We start from the raw sequence: 20,948 nt of genomic DNA on the forward strand, positions 1-20,948 counted from the left end.
AGGGTATAAAAGCTATAGAGTATAGCACAGAATCAAGCCCAATGTATGTGTGTTACACCTGTTTGATATTGTACCTGCCTCTTTTGAAACCCCTTTCTTTATTGCACTATAAATTAATTACCTCCTTAATTTTGTTGGTTTCTTTTTCTTTTCTTTCTCTCACTCTTTTTATACAGAAAAAAGTAAAAACAACCTCATGAGTAATATAAGTATACATTCTTTTGAAGGAAAGCGCATCTTGTGTACAGCTGATGTTCGAGGTAAGCAAAGCAATGCGTGTCACTTGTAGCAAGGCAAAAAAAAAAAAAAAAAAAAAAAAAAAAATCGAGAGAATGCTAAAACGACACTACACACATACAAGGACACATCTCTGAATTAAATAGACTTGCCCGTGAGTTTAACGCGCACTATATCATCCACACGGGCGATTTTGGTTTCTATGGTAAATAAGGAAACACGGATACAAGCGCACGCTTTGATGCTGACATGTTGAACTCACATCTCATAAAAGATAGATCAAGTTTGGACAGAATTGGTGAAAGGTAAAAGGATAAAAAAAAAATATATATATAAAAAAAAAAAGACACAGATCAAAGCAGCTCAACTCAACACACCTACACACATACACCGAAACAGACCTCTCAAGCACTGGATCCAATACACCACCTTGATGCCATCGCAAACTCGTTCTAGATTACTGGCATCCAGTCCAGACCAAATGTATCGCACGTTGGAGCAATCACCTCATACACTTTTATCTGAATTCTCTGAATTTTTATCAGGCAACAAGCAACTGGATGTCCCCGTGTACACAGTGTGGGGTGCTTGTGAAGATGTCGCTATTATTGAAAAGTTTCGCCATGGAGAGTACCATATCGATAACTTGTTTTTGCTGGACGAAGCATCTACTCATGTTCTGGATGTGGGCGGTGTCAGTTTGCGTTTATTTGGGTTAGGTGGAGCTGTAGTACAACATAAATTGTTCGATAATGGTGAAGGTAAGTCTCTCCTCATCAAACGTGTCTTTTCATACGCGTGTAAAGGGCCAACACCTCTCTCTCTCTCTCTCTCTCTCCTTGATGATATAGGCACAGATACAATTGCTGGAGGTTTAGGCGTCATGTGGACCACTGCACTGCAAATTGGTGAATTGGTAGAGTTGGCTTCCAATGTCTATGATCCAACTGAAACGAGGATGCTGGTGACACACGCCAGCCCTGGAAGAGAAGGGTTATTGGCTCAACTTGCTCTTACATTGCACGCTGATTTCACCATTTCAGCAGGCTTGCATTTCCGTTACAATATCGCTTACAATGAATTTGCTTGTCAACCAGAAATCGATCATTTCCGCAACAGACTGATTCAATCACAAGAGCAGTTTATGCAATTATGGGATGCTATCAAGGAACAAGTGGAGGAATCTGTAGAGTAAGTTGTGTGTGTGTGTGTGTGTGCTGCGTTTGGCTGTAAATGAGTCCTCCTCACACCCTTTATTTTCTCATAGTGAACATCAATACGCTCTACTTCGCAATGCTTTGAACGTTGTGAATCGTATACCGCCTTCTTTGGCCGATCTCGAAGAAAACTCTTCTCAATCGTCAAACTGGGAAAGAGATGAATTGGCATTCAAAAACATGTGGAATTTCAACTTGCCTGACGCTGCTTATGGTTCACTTTTGTTCAACATTCATCAAGGCATTGTAGCCTCTGAAATGAGATCCTACGGTCTTAATTTCTCTTATCGCAAGCAACAGCAGCAACAGCAAGCAGCATCGTCTCCTGCTCCATCCACCATCTCCGCCGCAGAGAAGCCTAATCAATACAGAAATAGCCCTTATGAACAACAACAAGACACAGCTGATACCACCAATTATAATACCAATCGTAATTCCAAACGACAAAGCATGGTAAACTATCAAGTAGTAAGCTACACTCTGACCAAAACCTAATAATTTCCCTTATATAGCAACGTAATCTTTATACTGCGTATGTGGGTGGACTATCTAATACGACAGTGACCGAAGAAGACATCAGAGAATACTTTGGTCATGACAATGTCATTGGCGTCAAGTTCCCCATTGACCCTACTACACAATTACCAAAAGCGCATTGCTATGTTGATTTCGTAAATCAATACACGCTGGAACAAGCCTTGACTAAAAACGGCGCCATCTATCGTGACAACAAACTAGTCATTAACAGACCCAACACTCAATTTTCAGACAGTAGAAGAGGCGGAAGAGGCGGTAGAGGCCGCAATTATCGTGATAGCAGAATCATGAATGATCATTAAGAAATAAACACTATTTGAAACGCCCTCGCTCTCTCTCTCTCTCTCCCCTTTTTCGGGTGTCATAATAATTACATTTATGAGATCAAATCATCCATGATGACGGAAAGTCAAATCATCTGTCTCACTCAACAAGGACTCTCAGGTACATATGGTTCTCTGACTGGAGATGGTTGTGTTATCATGTAACTAAAGTAGAGGGAAAGAGTTTCATGATTTTAAATGACATCATAAGCATGAATACATGAGTGTTTAGTATACACAAGGAAAAAAAAAAATACATGGATCAACTGATCAGTTCATACACTTTTAAAAAGTGTGGGATAAAAACTCGAGTCAATATCTCCCTTTTTTTTTTTTTTTTTTCATTTTTCGCCAAGAGAAATATCACTCTACCACATGAAATTCTATACCTTATCCGCAGTTGTAGTAACTGTCTTGTCAGTCATTACTGAAGCTGCTGTTACCAGGTAAAAACCATCTCTCTCTCTCTCTCTCTCTTTATTTATCTGGATACCATCGAGACAGTGCATTAACAAAACCCTCTCTCTCTCTTTCTCTCTCTCTATGCAGAATCCCTATCAAAAAGATTCATGAAACGCCATCCGAAAGACTGCAAAGATACTCTCATACAGGCGAATACTTGACTCAGAAATACTTCAAGTCCTCTCAACGCAACACTGAATCCTTGCAAACGTTCCAAGTAGAGGCAGACGGAAGCGCCAAGCACGGTGTCCCGCTGTCCAACTACATGAATGCTCAGTATTATGGTGAAATTCAATTAGGCTCTCCTCCTCAGACATTCACGGTGGTGTTTGATACAGGTTCTTCCAACCTGTGGGTCCCTTCTACACATTGTAGTTCCATTGCTTGTTTCCTGCACAAGCGTTATGACTCTCAAAAATCCCAAACCTACGCTGAGAATGGCACTGAATTCTCCATTCGTTACGGCACTGGCGCTCTCGAAGGGTTCATCTCGCATGATCAGTTGAACCTCGGTGGTATCAAGATTGAAGATCAAGGCTTTGCTGAATCGGTCAAGGAACCAGGATTTACCTTTGCTTTTGCTAAATTCGATGGTATCTTGGGTCTTGGTTACGACACCATCTCTGTCCAACACACCGTCCCTCCTTTCTATCATATGGTCAACCGCGATCTCATTGATGAGCCCCTGTTCAGTTTCTGGTTGAACGACGCGGGTGAGGAAGGTGCTGCTGGCGGTGAGCTTATCTTTGGTGCTACAGATCCATCGCATTACTCTGGTGAACTGATCTGGTCCGATGTGCGTCGTAAAGGATACTGGGAAATTACCATGGAAGACATCAAGTTTGCTGGCGAGTCCATTGAATTGGACCCTGTTGGCGCTGCTATTGATACTGGCTCTTCCCTCTTGGTCGCCCCTACCACCATTGCGGATTTGATCAACCACGAATTGGGTGCTGAAAAGAACTGGGCTGGCCAATACATTGTGGACTGCGCCAAGATCCCTGATTTACCTGAATTCTGCTTTGTGTTTAGCGGTCAAGACTTTTGTCTCACTGCTGAGGACTACATCCTCAATGTTCAAAACCAGTGTATCTCTGGCTTTATGGGCATGGACATTCCTGAGCCTGCTGGACCCCTCTGGATTGTCGGTGATGTCTTTTTGCGTAAATTTTATAGTGTCTATGACCTTGGCAACAATCGTGTTGGATTAGCACCCTCCAAGTAAAACCGTGTGTTTTATTTCATCTCTTTTTCAAATGCAAATGCTAAATAAATGCCTGCTGCCTCCCATTCCTCTTGAGTCATTTCAGGTGCTTGTCCTCCAATCACTCCAATGCGGTTGAGTAAACGAGCGTGTTCCTCTTCCTTGGAGGCAGACACATAGAAATCGTGAAAGTTTTCCTTGAATTTAAGCTTGAGCCCATACTCTGCTGCGAGATTTTCAAACGTGCGCCAGTGCACCAAATATTCAGGGCAATCCACAGCGTCCACCAAATGAAACATGTATTTGCAGCCAAAGGGCGTGAATCCAGTCTTGGTGCCATGCTCGTCCTTGATGTGATCAAATGTGATACTGTAAATACTGTTACCAAAGCCAAATGACCCTACAGGCTCTTCTCGCGCACGTTTCACAATCCAGTTTGCATCTGGCATGGTGCCGATAAAGTAGCCACCAGGACGTAATTGTGATGAGACGTTTTGGAGCATGATGCGTGCCTTGTGTTCGTTTTCAAATGCGTAGTGCAGACAGAATTGCATGGACACTGTATCAAAGCGCATGTTTCGATCTAATTTGGGTGCAATGAGCTCCTACAGAGAGACCGAGTCAGTAGGTTGGGTCGCATCTCGCACCTGTCTCGGGACTTACAGAATAGCAATCCATGGCATGAAATTCAGCACTAAATGTACGATCTCTCAATGTTTCATATCTCTTTCGCATTTGGTCCAAGGACACATTGGCAATATCTGGTGAATGAGTTGGATGAGCTGTATAGCCTTGACATCATTTCCTATGGCAAACTCTACCTGCTGCCACCAAATGCTGTATTCTCGCTTTGGCCCATTTGATCAAATCACCTCCTTTACCGCATCCCATATCAAACACGTTTTGGCGAGGTCTTACGTATCGATGGATCAAGACGCTTTTCACCCAATTATTAAAGCTTCGAAGTCGAATGATCCGAGACTCTTTGCGTTTCACTACACCTACATCAGGCCGGTCGTTGTAATGTTGTGCTACAGATGAAGGATTTGCATCATATTGGTGGCGTGGCGCTTTATTGCTATTGCTGCTATGGGTGTTGCTGTCGCCGTCGTTGTAACTTCTTTTCATGTTGAAAGTAAGAAAGAAAAAAGAAAAAAAAAAAAAGAGAGAGAAATGATCACTTGAGACTGTTCAAACAGCCAGAAAAGGGAGCATGAAAAATAGAGCAATTTGATCCAGCTCATTTGATGGCGAACAAGCAGAAAGCTGTGCTTGGCAGAGTCTCTCTATGCTGTTGCTGCAACTGTCAAAAAAAAAAATGCATCCACCCGCGTTTTTTGTGCCTTTGTATTTTGCTTGCTCCAACAAAGAATTTTGGACAATTTCCCAGTAATCTGATCGCTCCATATCGCGTCCAATCTACCAGATTATGCACACGGCCGTATGCTGCTCGTCGCCATGTTAAAGCACTTGCTGAAAAAAAAAAAGTCTACATACGCCGTGCCTTTGAATGTAAGGATATACTCAGAGATGCATATTAATTAGAATGTTATAATTCTAACTGTAAATCACTCGATGAAGAGAAACACTCCACGGATCACAAGGAGAAGCGGAGGATCAAAGGAGAAAGAAGCATAACCCTGGATGACTCAAATCATCAGGTGTGTATGTGCCATCATTGCCTTCATTGTTTTGATGGACGAGTAGCAGAACAATGGGCACACTAGTAGACAGACTGGTTTGTTTGGCAGCATCGACAGCAAACAGGGAAAAAAAACTTTTTGATGTATATTTGTTGATATTCGATTTTTTATTATTATTTGGGATAAACAGAGAGACCCAAACATGGATTATTACAGAATATAGTATAGCAAAATATGTTGAATTGAAAAAAAAAAAAAAAAAAAATAGAGAGAGAGAGAGAGAGAGAGAGAGAGAGAGACGAGAGGGTAATGGACCTTTTTGTTCATATATAATACAGTTACATGTGCCTCTTAAAAGATAGCATCCAAAGCACAACAGAAACATAAGGCAGCCAAACTACAAAATAGAGAATGAGATCTCTATTGTACATTCCTCACCCTTATCACACAGCCCCTTCTCTTCTTTCTCATTTGCTTACCATCCAAGACACATGGAGCTGTCATCCTTGTGTTGTGGTTGTTGTTGAACATAGACAGTTTGTGGTTGTGGTTGTGGTGCGTAATAAGGCTGTTGTTGACCATATTGAGGTTGACCATATTGTTGTTGACCATATTGTTGTTGACCATATTGTTGGCTATAGCCTTGTTGAGGTTGGCCGTAGGATTGTGGAGGAGGAGAGTAATACTGAGGTGGTTGTTGACCATAACCCTTATTTTGCTGATCCATATTTTTTTTTTTTTTTTTTTTTAGTTGAGAAATGAGAAGAAAAAGATTGATTTTTTTCGTGTGAGCAAGCCTGAATCCAGTTTTATCTCTCTCACGCAGCTTTTTCAATTGGACAATGTAAAAATAGAAAAAGTTTAGATTTCTTTTTCCTGCTAGGCATGTGTGTGGTGGTGGTTCTTGGCACCGATTCAAAAGTGGCGCTTTCGTCCACAATATTTTCCGTCTTTTCCATTCTACAACAATGGGTTCTCTCTCTCTCTCTCTCTCTCTTAAATTTGCGGATAATCTTATTTGCCAATTAGATGTTAAAACAATGGCCGATTTGACTCATCAAGATGTGCGGCAATGCTCTTTTTTTTTTTCTCTCTCTCTCTCGCCTCCCTATAAATGTAAATTGCAGCATGTTTCTGATTTGATTCGGTCTGTGTTATCTTGTTGATCAAGTTTTGAAAGCAAAAGGCGCTGTTGCACAATAAACTTTTACATTGTACATAAAAGGAAACGGGTTCATGTGAGTCAGGCGCAGCTAAAACAACAATCAGGCTTGTGTGATGCAGATGTTGGCGGCGTTTGATGCTTGAGCGACCGTTGAGCAGCTCGACATGCGTGCTGTAAATCAGTGACATGTCAAGTTCTATCTCAACAGAAGAAAGGATCTACTAAAACAGAAAATTGCAGTCTTTCAAGTCAGAGTACCAGCCTTGCAAAAGGCACCGTCTGTGCATCGTCTATGAGAAATGCTCTAATGGGAGAAAGACAAGCTTTTTTTTTTTTTTTTTTTTTTTTTTTTATTGATACAGGTGTATCTACGCTTTGGATGACTACTACCTTCGCTTTGGTGAGAACCAACCTACACAGCTGTTGTTGCTCACGCTACCGATTACCCTTGCTCATCCTATCGAAATACTGTTAACCTTTCACTTACACATGAGAACGCTTCATGTTATTTGTGGATCTGCTTCTTATGTGATGTTCCACTTCTGTTGTATACACGTATATGCTTCACGTATCCACAGGCAGTTTACTGGTATTATCCCGTTCTAGTCAAGAGTGTGCCTTCATACAGCAAAATATGGGTGTATTTGAGCTATGGTTTCTCGCGTCAGAAGCCGTTTTAGACTGTCATGATAGCGCCAAACAATAGGTTTCATCCAGCACGAACTTCCTAGCACCTTTGCTCAACTTTTTTTGGGATCGTCGAAAATCGACTTTAACCATGATAGGGTGGCCAAAGTTGATTTTGGTCGTTTCTTTGGTTCAATTAGATACAAGAAAGTATTACCCAAAACCTTAAATATCACCCACCTCTTGGATTGGGCGTTTTGCATAATTTTTTTATTGTAATAAGAGTACGATGACCTTGTAAAAGAAAGACACATGTACTAGGAATAGGCGGGTTGGTGTTAATGTTCGTATGTCGTTCGTCTTGGGCAATACTTATTATAAAACATATGTAAATATTATTGGACAATAGTATTAGGATTAAGTGATGGATTTACTGTAATAAAAGTATAGGAAGAAGTAATGACAGATATTTTCACTACCGTTTAATAGCTGTCAAAAAGAAGACTATATATATATTATACTAATGTTTCAATCCGTATGACTGAAACACATGTAAAATGAATCATTACAATATATAGTCTTCATCACCAACTTGTCAAAACAAAAGAGTGTTGCAATTACATTTTGGCCCATACTTTAGATCTAGATCAAATAGAGTGCATACAGTATAGAAGCCTCGGAATGTCATAACAAGCTTTGTTAAAATAACTAATTTCATTACATTTCGATAGAATAATACTCTCCACATGAAAAAAAAACATAATTTATTCTTTTTCAGAATAAGCTTCTCCTGGCAGAGTGTAATGATTCGCATTACATATGTTTCAATTCGCATGATTGAGACATTACTATAGTATTCTGTATAATTAGCCTTCCTTTTGACAGGTATTAAACGGTAGTGAAAATTCTCTGCTTGTTGTAGCTCATAAAATATATGATTTTCAGCAAATTTATAAAAGGGAACGTACATCTGGTACTTCAAACCCTCACATTATTATGGATATAACGTAGAGCTATTGAATTGTTTTTGATTTATACAAATCCGATAAGTATTTGTCGAGATACAGCCAAAAAAAAAAAAAGGATATCATGCAAAATCATTGATCTTTGAACAAAATCTGCCTGTGTTATAGCAAGGAAAAAATTCGGCGACGATTTTTTGGTCAGGACAAGATTGTCAATATTTCATGATAGAGTTATGCCAGAGCTTCAGGCAAAGGCTCATTCGATAGGAAATTTTTTGGTCTACAATATTTAGTAATGCTTAACATCATGTCTTGATAACAGACACTGATTAATCTTTCGAAAGCAGCGAAAAAATTGCAAAAACTACTCCATAAAATACCAGTTGAACAATTTACATCAGACACTTGATATGTATATCGTTGTATTCTCCTTTAAATCTTTCACAAGTTTCATACAAGTTCAAAGGGACGGTTACTATCAAGAATCAAGTCATTTTGAAGTCGATAGATTTCGGAACCCCATGGATCCTCATTCAGAGCAATAGAAATCGAAGCTCCGTTAACTTTCACACGTGTACACCACGCATGTACGAATTTGACTGAGCATTTTAAAAATCGAAGCGTACGAAAAGGGCCATATTAACCTATTGGTTTCAAGTTATCAATAGATATTTGACATGCTGAGGAATCTTGTTGTCAAGACTAGACAACTGTAGACTGCCTTGTTCAAGGATAATATATTTTTTACACTGCATTTGTTGCAGAGTGCTATTACTGCCTTGTAAACATGTCAATCACGCAGGAAATGGGTTAAAATCAATCTTTCTCGGTTGGCTGGACAAGCAACGCTCAATGGCAGGTGCTTTACTGCCTATGCTTATTCTGAGCTGGATCACTGATAAAAAGCTACACGGCCTGAACTTTATTTTCGTAGAAAATCTTGTGAATGTCTTTGTTAAAGAGGCTTTCATTTGAACATGTAGTGAGTAAAGTAGTATTGTCTCCTATAGATGTTGCTCGGTTTTCCATACTCATATACTCTTCATCTGCAGATATTTTCATCAATTCTGAAAAAAAAAAAAAAAAAATTGAAGCACTGTTAGTAGTCAAAGTGTCGAAATGATGGTCAGCGAAATTACGCCCTCTGTTGCCCATAAATAAACGAACCATTTACTGTCAGTGCGACTCTGTTCAGTCAAACTTCCATGGATACGCAAATAAGTCGATTTCTTCAAGCCTCATTGAGGTAACACATCCATCTCTCCGTCTGTCAACGGAATTATGCAGCTATAGTAATGTTTGATTCTTTTGAAAAGTGCTTTCCTGTAACGGTTTGTGTGGTTGATTGTATAATTGTGTGTTCAAAAAGAGGGGAAAAGGCTTGACACTACTATTATATGTTGGTGCATGTGAGACGCCTGTGATACCCGTTTCTGATAATTATCCATACACGATGTCCATTGCAAGCCATCTTTTATCGAAATCGACAATGATCGTGTTCCAATACCATGAAATAAGCCCATCTCAAGCCTTTGAGCTTTGAGATGTACAATTGCACTTGTCTTTGTGTAGACGTCTCTCCCCTTGATTCTTGGAAATTGGCCGATTTGTGTCACTCTCCATTTGAAACGTTGATCTATGAATATAGCGTATTGGTGCCTGAATTGAATCCCCGGGCATGCTGTTATAAATAGAGCTTTGATTAGCCTTTTATCCCCTTTTTCCTCTTTTCTTCAACTTGTTTGCAGTCCACGTCCTTATCCTGAACGATGCATCAAACCAGACAGTTTACAAAGAGAAGACCTCAGTCTCCCCTGTTGAACCAACAGCAAACTGTAGATGGTCTGAAAATCAACAAGCCTGCTCTGCCTCGTAGCGGATTAGCTATTCAAAGCAATGCGCCAATTCACTCTACTGCCACTTCCATCACTCGTTCCTTTACCCCTACAACCGCCACTGTAGAGCATACTCATCAGGTATGGTAACCTTGGTAGATTAGTAGGCCATTTATTAACATGTGTGTTTCATTAGACACATCAAGAGCCTCACCATCACGACACGTTTGTTGCTGCTACAACAAATCCATATGTTCCTCATGGAGATTACAAACATGTTGTAGAGCTTCATCATGACCATAATCACCATGACCATAATCACCATGACCATGATCATCATGGACACGATCACCATGGACACGACCACCATGGACACGACCACCACGACCACAGCCATAACGACCATCACAACCACAATCATCACGCACATGAACATGGACATGCTCACAACCATAATGACCATCACCACAGCCACGACCACAGCCATAGCCATGATCACAGCCATCATCATGGCCACGACCATGCTCACCATCAACACAGCAACTTTCCTCAAGTGTATACCCAGCCTTTACCTTCGTATGCTTCCATTTTCGCCTCGTTGATCCCCTTCCAAAAGGCATTATTTACTTGTTTCATGGGACATTTCTTTATTGGTATTATATTATGGTGGTTGGGCGTTTCTCGAGAAAGTTTGTCAATTACTGGCTTTTCTTATCTCGTTCTGTTTGATGCATTTGGCACATTGAACAATTTTGTATCGAGTGTGCTACATTTCAACCCTGCTTTTACAGCCATGAGCACCAAACGACCTTTTGGGTAAGTGAGATAAGAATGTGCTGGATAAAGAGGGGGGGGGGGAGAGATAAGGAAACTGACTCTATGGTTATTAGTGTCAAGCGTTTTGAGGTTGTTTTGGCATTGGCAAACACCATTTTTTTGTTGTTTGGAACCATGTACACTACAAAGGAGTCATTAGAACATTTGCTATTGGAGGAACATCATGGCAGCGGTGGAGATCACCATGGAAACAGGTAAGTCATATTGAAGCATTGACGCATGGGTGGTTTGCTGATGATGATTGTGTGTGTGTGTGTGTGTATATATAGTGGGTTTCCATTGGGTTTGTTGGTCATGCTGTTAATTGCTATCGGTGCATCGTTCGCATCCAGTATCAAATTGAAGAATCACAATAATCTGGTCAATTGTAAGGAAAAAAAAACGTTTTTTTTTTTTTTTTTTTTTTTTGTAAAGGTGACATTCGGCTGATGTTTGCTGATATAGTAACGAAAAGATCATCTCAAATTCAACACGAGTATATTCAAAACACGCCTTTGGACACACTTTTCAAAAACATCTACTCGCTCTCTATAGTCAGTGCTGGATTTATTGTATTCGTCTTTCAATTGTTTGGATTATCATCACCCTCTGTAGATAAATTCCTGGCATTTGGAGAAGCATCGCTCATGTTGTATTTGGGCGCACCTACAGCCACGGCTCTTGCAAAAGTACTATTGCAAACCATGCCCGATTCCATGACACACGCCATTGACCATCACCTGCGATCAATTCAACAGATTCCAGCCGTCGTATCAGTAGACAAGGTGCACTTTTGGCAGAATGCATACGGAAAGTGTATAGGTACATTGGAAGTGCATGCAAGACCTGATGCTGATGAGGATGCTGTCATTAATGCAAGCTTTGCTATTTTGGAGCCTTTGGTAAAGGAGAATGAGGGTGAATTAACCATCAGTGTCATCAAAATGAAGTAGAAGGATTCGTTTTGAATAAGAAATAAAAAAAAAAAAGTGTTGATTCCATAATAATGATATATAAGTAGTGAGTTTATTGATATGCCTGTTCCTGGTCATCTACTTCTTCCATGGACACTGCGCCTTGTCTTTCCAACAGCACTGTATCTAAATTCTTGAGCGCCTTTTCCAGTGAATCTGATTTATCGAGCACTGTCATGTCAGGGCATTTATACAGTTCCAAGCGCTACATTAAGATATACATCAGCACGCTGTGACCCAATCCAACCCCATAGAAACTTGCCTCAGGATCTGACGAAGACAGCGTATTGTTCTTGTTATTCACCTTGCACAAATCTGCTATTAAATCAAGCGCTTTCCCTACCGAGTTTTTCTATACAACATCCAAGGTTAGACATCCAAATCACACTTTTGAGATGTACACATACCTTGTCGAAATAGACAGATTGTGAATCCACTTTGGATTCCTTTGGACCTTGCACATAAACATAAATGCGAGATGCCGCTGGGACTGAGGGGCTCCCTTTGGCTTGTGATTTGATCTTCATCAACTCGACCATGCCACCATGCTTGCTTTTCACAGGCACAGATTTGATGACCTTGCGTTTTTTTGCTGGCTGTGGTGCAAATGTCTTGGCTACCTTCTCTTGTGCTGCCAGCCTTCTCTCCATCTTTCGCTGTTCATCCATATCTAATGACTGACAGCTGTGTGAAGCGGGGTGTCTATGTCTTTTCATGTGTGTGTGTGTTAGCCAACGTATGTAGAGCAGCGAGGTCTCAATGTATACACACCCTAGACAAAAATCTTGATTACAACCGTTGCAATGCACAGGTCCAATACGAGGATCAATGCCTTGACATCCTTTGACAGTGCATTGACGGTCTACTTTCTTGATAGTGCTGCTGGGAGGGTACAAGTAGAGCTGGCATTTCGATTTCTTGTGCTGTTCCAACTATACACCACGATCAACCTTGGTACTCAATAAAGACAACTCGTGCTGCTCCCCCCAACTTACCGCTTGCTCTAATCCTAGTTTTACGTCGTTGGGTGCCTGAATCAACTGCTGACAATCATCGCATTGTAGCAGATCCTTTGTCACTTGACTCCACTTTGAGCACTTGTGATTTGAAGGCAATCTGTGATCGCCGCTATGTATTTTGCATTGTTCAGTTGGGTTTCTCTCGGCAGTAATGCTTATATATCATACCAGAATGTTTGATAGCAAAGGGGGCAAGCGACAGGCAAGAAATCTAACCTTGTCAACATCCCATCTCGTGGTGCTAGGCATCAGACGCAAGCTTACCTAATGAGTTACAGCCTTCCAGTTGGCAGTTCTTTCCAATTTGCGGTAATTCCATTTGCTAATGGTCAAGAAGAAGGAGAGAAAATAAACAAACAACTTTATGATGCGTCGTCTCTCTCGCTCGCTCGCTCTCTCTCTCTCTTTTCCACGGCAAAATGTGTCCCAATATCATCGTCACAGTGAACAAAAGGTAAGATCCACATTGTCTCAAATGATTCTAATTGCTACAATAGCCATGTTTTATTATATCTCTTTTAATGTACAACTGGGAAAACGAAAAAGGGTGTGAGTGTGAGTGTCTGTGTGTGTGTGCTGACAGCAGATACGAATGCTGTTGCAAGTATGAAAGGGCGTTGATTGCTGGCAACTGGATCTAAGCAGAAGCGGAAGAGGCAGATGTCACACTGACTTCAGCCTCTGCAGCAGCAGCAGCAGCAGCAGGGACAGCCTTGGCTTGTAGTCTAGCTTTGCGGTTGTTGTGTTTGATGATCTTGGACTTGAGCTCCAAAGCCTTCTCACTAAACAAGTTCTTGTCTCTGGTCTCCAAAAGATATTTGTCTAAACCTCCCTTCTTGTCAATGGTACGTAAAACTGCAGTGGTGACTTTAACTTCGATGAATTGAGAGAGTGATTCTGAATACAAGTTTTTGTTTTGGACGTTAGGCAACCAGTTGCGTCTGGTCTTTTTCTTGGAAAAAGGGTTCTAGTTGTCAAAAAAAGATGTCAACATGTGAGATTTTCATTTCTAGCTTTTCTTGGGGGGGGGGGGTTTCGACATGTACATTGTTACCAAACTGGATGTGCTTTCCGCCAAACAGACCACGTTGAGCACGCTTGAAAGTGGCTCTTGCAAGAGCATAGGCTGGTTGTGCAGATAGCATGTTGTAATGAGATGAAAGAAAAAAAAAAAAAAAAAAGGTTGTCTAGATATTTCCGGGGCAGCCAGAAAGGGGGGTTGCAAAGCCAAATCAAATGGGAAGGGGTGTGTGTCGCCATGATTAGAGTCACTTTCTGTGACCTTTCAATTCTTTCAAATTTGAGAAACCAATGCTCTCTAATAGAAACCTTTCTTGAGAGAGAAACTGTTCTTGCAAACCATGACAGAAGATTTCCCTGAATACATCATCAAAGAAAGAAAAAGCCAGGTAGACAGTACCATAGGCTTAGAGACATTTTTTTTTTGCTACTAATCCAGTTACCAACTGTTTCAGGAAGGCGAAACCATGTATTACGTGAAGTGGATTGGATGCGATCATGAAGGGAATACTTGGGAAGGAGAACAGAAAATGAAGCTGTAAGAGCATTAGATGATTTTTTTTTTTAGGAACAGAAACATACTTATTTCACCATCATACATAGAGAGTGGCCAGACGCAGTGCGAAGATACAAAAGCGACATACAAACCAACACATATGACCAGCCAAAGCCAAAGCTCTTTTCTGAGCAGGAAGTGTTTGATTATACGAATTCGGTGTATGATTGGGAAGAGGCTGTGGACTCAATTGAATATATAGAGAAATCAAAGATACCCGGGCTGCTGATCTATATCAATTGGTAAATGAGGCATTTGCTATGGAGAGATTACAATCATTGACATTTACCATGACTTGTAGGAAAAATGGATACAAATCTGTACATCATTCCACTGAAGTCTATGCCAAATGTCCACAAAAGGTAAATGTAAAACGGTTTTTGGTTTGTATACACTAACTTGTCTACAAGCAGATGATTGAATACTATGAACAGCATTTTAGATTTTGCAAAATCTACGATTACTAGTCATTTTGTCAGTATATTTTATCCGTATCATTGCACAGATCGAGCTGATTTATACATCCAGGCCGTGTATGAATTCTCTATTACCAGTATAACTATCATCCATTCGTCCTTCAGCACGAGCTGGTCCATTTCTTATTTACAATTTACAAGTTGTTAGCCAATGTCTGTACTGATTTTAGTTTTAATAAACTATGCAAAAGCAGATTTCAGATGACCTTTCTCCAAAAGCTATTAATAAGTTTCATTCCCATCCATGAATGAGCGACTTGAAGCGACTGACTTCTTTCGCCGATAGAGTCCGCTCAGCAGATGTGTAAATTGCGCGTGGCTACACAAAGTATCAAGAAAAAATGAAATCTGCAGAATACTCTATGCATGCAGCAAGACCTGCCATGGGTTCTAGTACTTTGATATGCCCAGGCCATCAGAAATTACATCACAGTGGCACAGACAGGCAGGCAGACAGACAGTAGGAGCAATGAATGTACAGGATATCGAGATGGTTATGTACTTTTGACCTACAACAGAGCCTATTACTAATCACTTTTCTGATACTTTATTTAATCGTACATTTGTGATATGCATATGAGGATCATCTCTCAACATGAATTACATGCACCAACGCTCCGTCAACTTGGATCAAGCCAAAGTGCTATATCAAGTCATGTTATTATGTGAAGAAATGTAGCAAATTTTATTTTATTTTTGGGGGAAACAATGAAAAAGATAATATATATAAATTGGTAAAATCAGACTATAGCAACAATACGTCTACTGATTTCTTTCTTTCTTTTTTTTTTTTTTCTTTTTTTCTTTTTTTTTTTTTTTCTTTTCTTTTCAGGTGGTCGGCTGGTTTAAGGTTGGTTGAATTGAATAGGGGAAACAAACGAATAAAGAGGGGAGAGGGGAGGGGGGGGGGGAATAAAGGAGAAAGCTTTTAGTATTATGTGCTTGGTAAACTAATAAGTGATGAATAAGTGCTGTAAGTTTTGTTGCTATTAGTTGCAGTATTATTAGCAGTTGCTGAATGGGTCATGTCCAGCGTCTTGTGATCTGTTGTTATTGTTGTGGTGGATGGTGTGTCATAAGTCACAGCCTCATCGTCTTCCATAAAGAATTGAACATCATCATCTTGTTGTTGGAGCAAATCATTAGGTTGCTGTAATGAAAAGTCGTTGCTGCTTGAACTACTTCCACTGAGATTACCGCCAGGGATATTGATGGCCGCAGTACCCTCTATCAACCTGTCTTCATAATCGATAGATAGACTATTATAATGCAATTGTCGCTGATGTAGTTGTGGTTGAAGTTGCTGTTGTTGCTGCTGCTGCTGCTGCTGTTGCTGTTGCTGCTGTGATTTGGACAGGAATGGCACTCGCCATTGTCTCTGATCAAATGAGGATGCAGAGGTGTCTCTCATGGACCAGCTATCCGTATTTCCATTGGTGGTGGGATACTGCTCTTGCTGTCTCACTCGTCTCACTTGCAATTCACTCGGAGTGAACAAGTCGTTCAAAGATGAAGGGAGCATGGCATCGTTTAGATCATAGTTGTCTTGTCCTCCATTGCCTCCTCCTCCACCCAATCCACCTAGAGATCCAAATGAAGCTGGTTGATAGCGAAGAGGTGGACTCTGCATGAAGCCATTGCTGTTGCTGACAGAAGATGAGAGTCGACTGCTGAATGGCGATGTGCCTAGAAAAGGATCCTGCTGTGTTTCGCGTGGTGAGGAGCGCATGCCCATGAAATCTTGAGGATGATTCAGTGTGTTGTTACTACTATTACTACTACTACTGCGACCTTGATTGCGCCATAGTTGCTGCTGCTGTTCATGGAGATGGAGCAATGAAACGGCGGGAGCTGATGAGGCAAAAGGATCATGGAGAAAGGATCGATGATCCAAGTTGGATGGCGAGAAGCTCATCATTTGATCTGCAGTTTTCCTTCTTGGAAAGGGCAAACTAGGTGGAGTACCTGCCATCATCCTCTTATTGTTGCTGCTGCTGCTGCTGCTGCCACCATTACCATTACCGCCAATGCTAGTGACACTTGTACCATATGGAGACATGGTATGCAATAATGCACACTTTGTGCCAAATTTACAATTACCTTTGACAAAGTACTTGCAGACAGCCGATTCTGAAGAAAGGTCTGAGCTGTGGGAAAAAGTACAATTGGCTCCTGCTGTACAAGTGCCTTGCTTGTAAAACTTGCAAGGAACGTGAGATAAGTTGGACGCTATACATTGAAAATAAAAGTTCAGTTAGAACTCGGCCAAATGCACTTTTCGAGTGTGCTCATCTTACATTTTGAGCTGTTGTTGCCAGAGTTGTTATTGCTCTGATTCCCGTTAGCGTTTGATTTTTGCGATGCATAGAAAGCCTCGGTTGGAATAGGCTGTGTACGCGACCTTTTGAACTGGAAGGGCTCCAGCTGAGATGGGGAGCTTTTGGAGAGTAGATTCAAGGTAAGATCAGGTGAAAATAGCAGATTTTGATCATTCATCTTCAAAAGTGCGGGTGAGATAGAAGAAAAGAAAAGGGAAAAAAAAATGGTATTATCAAGGTTTAATTTATTTTATGTTGGGAAGGGAAAAAAGGGGATTTTATTGCTAATTGGCTACGGATAAAAGTCATGCGTTTGTCTCTTATACAAGAGATGAAATGTAACACTAAATTATAAATAGAAGGAAGCCTTTTTTGATCTGATACACAATGGTTTCTCTCTGTGGTTCCCCACACACACACACACACACACACACAATCTCTTAATTTCCATACAAAATCCGCGCTCTCTACACAGACACTAAGCGGCGATACGAATCACTGCCCTTGGATGGCTGTCACCTGTTGTTCATACATTGTACATGCAGCTTCGTTATGTCGACTCTATATGCATGATAAAACAGCAGAGAGAGAGAGAGAGAGAGAGAGAGAGGCATTGTATAAGTGAGGGACGTACTATTGTGCACGCTCGCGCATTTGGGCTGCTTTTTCTTAATGTCAAGTAATTCGAGATGCCTTTTGCATTCATACAAGGCCATCATGGCGTACAGGCATAATAACTCTTCTCAGCGAGCATTGGTCATACTTTCTTTTAATGAATTGGATTGCGTCCGTCTTTTTATATGTTTTTACCCTTGCAAGTGATCACACCCATTATATAGCCAGCTTTTTTCGCACTCTAGTAGCGCTTCCTTTTGAGCCACATACACTATTTGGTCATGTTATCGTGATGCCTTTAAATTTTCAGGTACCAAGACACTTTTAATGGCAGATGCTGTATACAAATCACCTTGATTAGCACCAATACACAGCACTGCCAGTAAGTTTTTCTGGAGATGCTAGGCAGCATGGACTGCAAATGCATAAATGAAACTAAAGCATGCGAGCTATGATGAAATGAGGTTTGATGCACATGGCGTGAATTGCCTCCACCGCAAATATGGCAATGAATTCAACATAAGTACCAAATCAGATAATATACATTAAATAATCAAGAATCACGAATTCACCTGGATGTACATAGGATAAGATTTTAATAATAAGAAAAGAAGCTTTTTAAAAGACTTGTACGTATAAATGATAAAAAAAAAAAAGTGAGCATTGTGTGTGTTGTTGCTGTTGTTGTTGTTGTTGCTGTTGCTGTTGTCGTGGGGTTGTTAACTATATAAATGTATATATGCTGTATATGCGAGCATGTTGTTCTAAATCTAATCAAACTTGATACTGTGGCTTTCGAAAGAAATTTGACCACCTCTATAGGAGCCTCTCTTTTTCTTGTTCTTTTCAGCACGGAATTTATCACCACGCACCTTGATCAAATCTTGAGATGCTTTCCAGCCATAGGAGGTCATATCAGAACCACCCTTACCATCATAAGTGTTATCCTTTAAGCGTTCATCTAAAAATTCGACTTCTTCGGGCTTGACTCTTTGAAAAGGTGTACCTTGCACTCTTTCACGCTTCACCTTGGGACCACTAGAATAAAGGGAAATAGGAAAGGGGGGAAAAGAAAAGAAATATTAATTTTTATTCTTTTGCAAGCGAAATGGAAAATCAAATGTGGTGTGTGTGTGGTGGGATAAATGGAAATGTCGATGTGTGTATGTAAAATGGGATGTTTTTCTATGTAATTACCTGTTGGACTTTTTGAATGCAGGCTCTTCAATAGATGCTTCCTCAGCCTTGCGCTTGACAGATTCTGCCTCGGCCATCTTGACGTCTTCCTCGGCCTCAGAATCGCTATCAGAACTGGAGTCAGAGCTGCTGCTGCTGCTGCTGCTGCTGCTAGAATCAGAGCTACTGGAGCTATCAGAATCGCTAGAATCATCGTCAGACTCAGATTCGCTGCTTGAAGATTCGGATTCGCTAGAGCTGGATTCACTGGAGCTGGATTCACTGGAGCTGGATTCAGACTCACTTGAGCTTGAACTAGAAGTAGTAGTAGCAGGGGTGGAAACTTCTTCCTTCTTTTCTTCCTCCTCTTCTTCTTCCTCATCAGAAGATGATTCGGAGTCACCGTCAGAGCTAGAATCGCTTGAGCTAGAAGAGTCAGATTCTTCCTTCTTTTCAACAAGAGTGTCTTCAGATGTGGTGGTGCTGGTCTCAGACTTTTTCTCCTCTTCTTCTTCCTCATCAGAAGATGAATCGCTGCTAGAGCTGGAGCTGGAGCTGCTGGATGATGATGAGCTAGATTCAGCCTTCTTTTCTTCGACCTTTTCTTCCTCTTCTTCGTCAGATGATGAATCACTGCTAGAGCTAGAGCTAGAGCTGCTGGATGATGAGGAGCTGGATTCGGCCTTCTTTTCCTCAACCTTTTCCTCTTCCTCTTCGTCAGATGAAGAATCACTGCTACTGCTGCTGCTGCTGGATGATGAAGAGCTGGATTCAGCCTTCTTTTCCTCTTCCTCTTCATCGGATGATGATGATGATGATGAATCGCTGGAGGTATCCTTCTTGGCTTCGGCGGCCTTCTGGTCCTCTTCCTCCTCGTCAGAAGAAGAATCAGATGACGAAGAGTCGGATGAGGAAGAAGATGAAGAAGAGCTGGATGACTCGGCCTTCTTGTCATCAACTTCCATAACTTCCTCAGAGTCACTATCACTGCTGCTGCTGCTGTCACTGTCAGAAGAAGCAGATGCTTCCTTCATTTCAACATCCTTTTCCTCCTCTTCATCAGAAGATGAAGATGATGATGACGAGTCACTGTCAGAGGAGGATGAAGAGGATGAAGAGGATGAAGAGGAGCTATCAGATGAAGAACCAACGCTTAAATGAAAAAAAAAGTTTATCAATATCCACACACTCGCCCAACCAACACCATTGCTAGCTTACCTTGCTTGATACTTTTCAAAGATCTTGGTCAAATTCTTCTTGGTCTTTGACTTTTCAACCTGAAATTGATAACAAAAAGTTGCCATGGCAACAACAGGCAAACGTTAGTTTCAACTGTTTGATAGGCTGTAACGAGATCAAATGAACATGCAATACGTACAGAGGGGTTTTGCTTCTTAAGAGCTTCAGCAGCCTCGGTGTTGCCGTTTTTCAGCAAGTACTTGTAAACAACAGCGTCAAGATCAGACATGGTCAGCGAGTGGTGATTTTCTAATAAGAAAAAAAAAAAAAAAAAAAAAGAGAGGAACTGTCAACGCAACCATCATATATATATTTTTTTTTCGAAAAGCCACCATGTTGGTACGCTGACTGCTTTTAGGGCACAGGCAAGCATTACAGGTGGCATTGGTGAAGAGCAGAGCTATATAATATACAATGAGCGGCGGGAATTGAAATCCCCTGGAATTTTTTTTTCCTGTCCAGGTGTCCAGGGATCGACTTGACTCGACATCCAGAAACTGTTTTGCTCGATTTTATCATATATT

The 20,948-nt window shown here is 40.9% G+C and overlaps 10 protein-coding genes across 10 annotated transcripts; 4 read left to right on the forward strand and 6 right to left on the reverse strand.

The window, feature by feature from the left end:
• Window positions 1-196: 196 nt before the first annotated feature.
• On the forward strand, window positions 197-2,293 carry ATC70_012922 (uncharacterized protein; the record flags this gene model as incomplete). The annotated part of the gene is made up of 7 exons (XM_064832091.1): window positions 197-260; window positions 362-442; window positions 512-542; window positions 637-998; window positions 1,089-1,428; window positions 1,505-1,907; window positions 1,967-2,293. The coding sequence occupies 7 exons, from the start codon at window positions 197-199 to the stop codon at window positions 2,291-2,293; spliced, it is 1,608 nt and encodes a 535-aa protein (XP_064679794.1).
• Window positions 2,294-2,689: 396 nt separating this feature from the next.
• Window positions 2,690-4,001, forward strand: PBP1 (poly(A)-binding protein binding protein; the record flags this gene model as incomplete). Its single annotated transcript, XM_064832092.1, has 2 exons — window positions 2,690-2,760; window positions 2,864-4,001. 2 exons carry the CDS (start codon window positions 2,690-2,692, stop codon window positions 3,999-4,001), a joined length of 1,209 nt encoding a protein of 402 aa, XP_064679795.1.
• An 11-nt stretch (window positions 4,002-4,012) lies between these two features.
• Window positions 4,013-5,108, reverse strand: ATC70_012924 (60S ribosomal protein L12; the record flags this gene model as incomplete). Its single annotated transcript, XM_064832093.1, has 3 exons — window positions 4,013-4,585; window positions 4,644-4,741; window positions 4,802-5,108. The coding sequence occupies 3 exons, from the start codon at window positions 5,106-5,108 to the stop codon at window positions 4,013-4,015; spliced, it is 978 nt and encodes a 325-aa protein (XP_064679796.1).
• Window positions 5,109-6,098: 990 nt separating this feature from the next.
• On the reverse strand, window positions 6,099-6,350 carry ATC70_012925 (Gamma-glutamyltransferase; the record flags this gene model as incomplete). The annotated part of the gene is made up of 1 exon (XM_064832094.1): window positions 6,099-6,350. The coding sequence occupies one exon, from the start codon at window positions 6,348-6,350 to the stop codon at window positions 6,099-6,101; it is 252 nt and encodes an 83-aa protein (XP_064679797.1).
• Window positions 6,351-10,149: 3,799 nt separating this feature from the next.
• LYS12 (homoisocitrate dehydrogenase) lies at window positions 10,150-11,984 on the forward strand (the record flags this gene model as incomplete). The annotated part of the gene is made up of 5 exons (XM_064832095.1): window positions 10,150-10,356; window positions 10,412-11,031; window positions 11,106-11,246; window positions 11,322-11,419; window positions 11,497-11,984. The coding sequence occupies 5 exons, from the start codon at window positions 10,150-10,152 to the stop codon at window positions 11,982-11,984; spliced, it is 1,554 nt and encodes a 517-aa protein (XP_064679798.1).
• A 73-nt stretch (window positions 11,985-12,057) lies between these two features.
• Window positions 12,058-13,343, reverse strand: ATC70_012927 (uncharacterized protein; the record flags this gene model as incomplete). Its single annotated transcript, XM_064832096.1, has 7 exons — window positions 12,058-12,210; window positions 12,268-12,357; window positions 12,413-12,713; window positions 12,777-12,937; window positions 13,001-13,133; window positions 13,193-13,235; window positions 13,289-13,343. The coding sequence occupies 7 exons, from the start codon at window positions 13,341-13,343 to the stop codon at window positions 12,058-12,060; spliced, it is 936 nt and encodes a 311-aa protein (XP_064679799.1).
• A 318-nt stretch (window positions 13,344-13,661) lies between these two features.
• rad16 (DNA repair protein RAD16) lies at window positions 13,662-14,169 on the reverse strand (the record flags this gene model as incomplete). The annotated part of the gene is made up of 2 exons (XM_064832097.1): window positions 13,662-13,991; window positions 14,071-14,169. The coding sequence occupies 2 exons, from the start codon at window positions 14,167-14,169 to the stop codon at window positions 13,662-13,664; spliced, it is 429 nt and encodes a 142-aa protein (XP_064679800.1).
• A 216-nt stretch (window positions 14,170-14,385) lies between these two features.
• Window positions 14,386-15,067, forward strand: cut15 (Importin subunit alpha-1; the record flags this gene model as incomplete). The annotated part of the gene is made up of 5 exons (XM_064832098.1): window positions 14,386-14,433; window positions 14,500-14,582; window positions 14,648-14,842; window positions 14,902-14,962; window positions 15,014-15,067. The coding sequence occupies 5 exons, from the start codon at window positions 14,386-14,388 to the stop codon at window positions 15,065-15,067; spliced, it is 441 nt and encodes a 146-aa protein (XP_064679801.1).
• Window positions 15,068-16,010: 943 nt separating this feature from the next.
• On the reverse strand, window positions 16,011-17,572 carry ATC70_012930 (uncharacterized protein; the record flags this gene model as incomplete). The annotated part of the gene is made up of 2 exons (XM_064832099.1): window positions 16,011-17,305; window positions 17,374-17,572. 2 exons carry the CDS (start codon window positions 17,570-17,572, stop codon window positions 16,011-16,013), a joined length of 1,494 nt encoding a protein of 497 aa, XP_064679802.1.
• Window positions 17,573-18,779: 1,207 nt separating this feature from the next.
• On the reverse strand, window positions 18,780-20,653 carry ATC70_012931 (uncharacterized protein; the record flags this gene model as incomplete). Its single annotated transcript, XM_064832100.1, has 4 exons — window positions 18,780-19,047; window positions 19,207-20,337; window positions 20,404-20,462; window positions 20,564-20,653. 4 exons carry the CDS (start codon window positions 20,651-20,653, stop codon window positions 18,780-18,782), a joined length of 1,548 nt encoding a protein of 515 aa, XP_064679803.1.
• Between the last annotated feature and the right edge of the window lie 295 nt (window positions 20,654-20,948).

The sequence above is a fragment of the Mucor velutinosus genome (genome assembly GCF_035048745.1).
Source record: "Mucor velutinosus strain NIH1002 chromosome Unknown tig00001571, whole genome shotgun sequence".
Classification (NCBI taxonomy): Eukaryota; Fungi; Mucoromycota; class Mucoromycetes; order Mucorales; family Mucoraceae; genus Mucor; species Mucor velutinosus.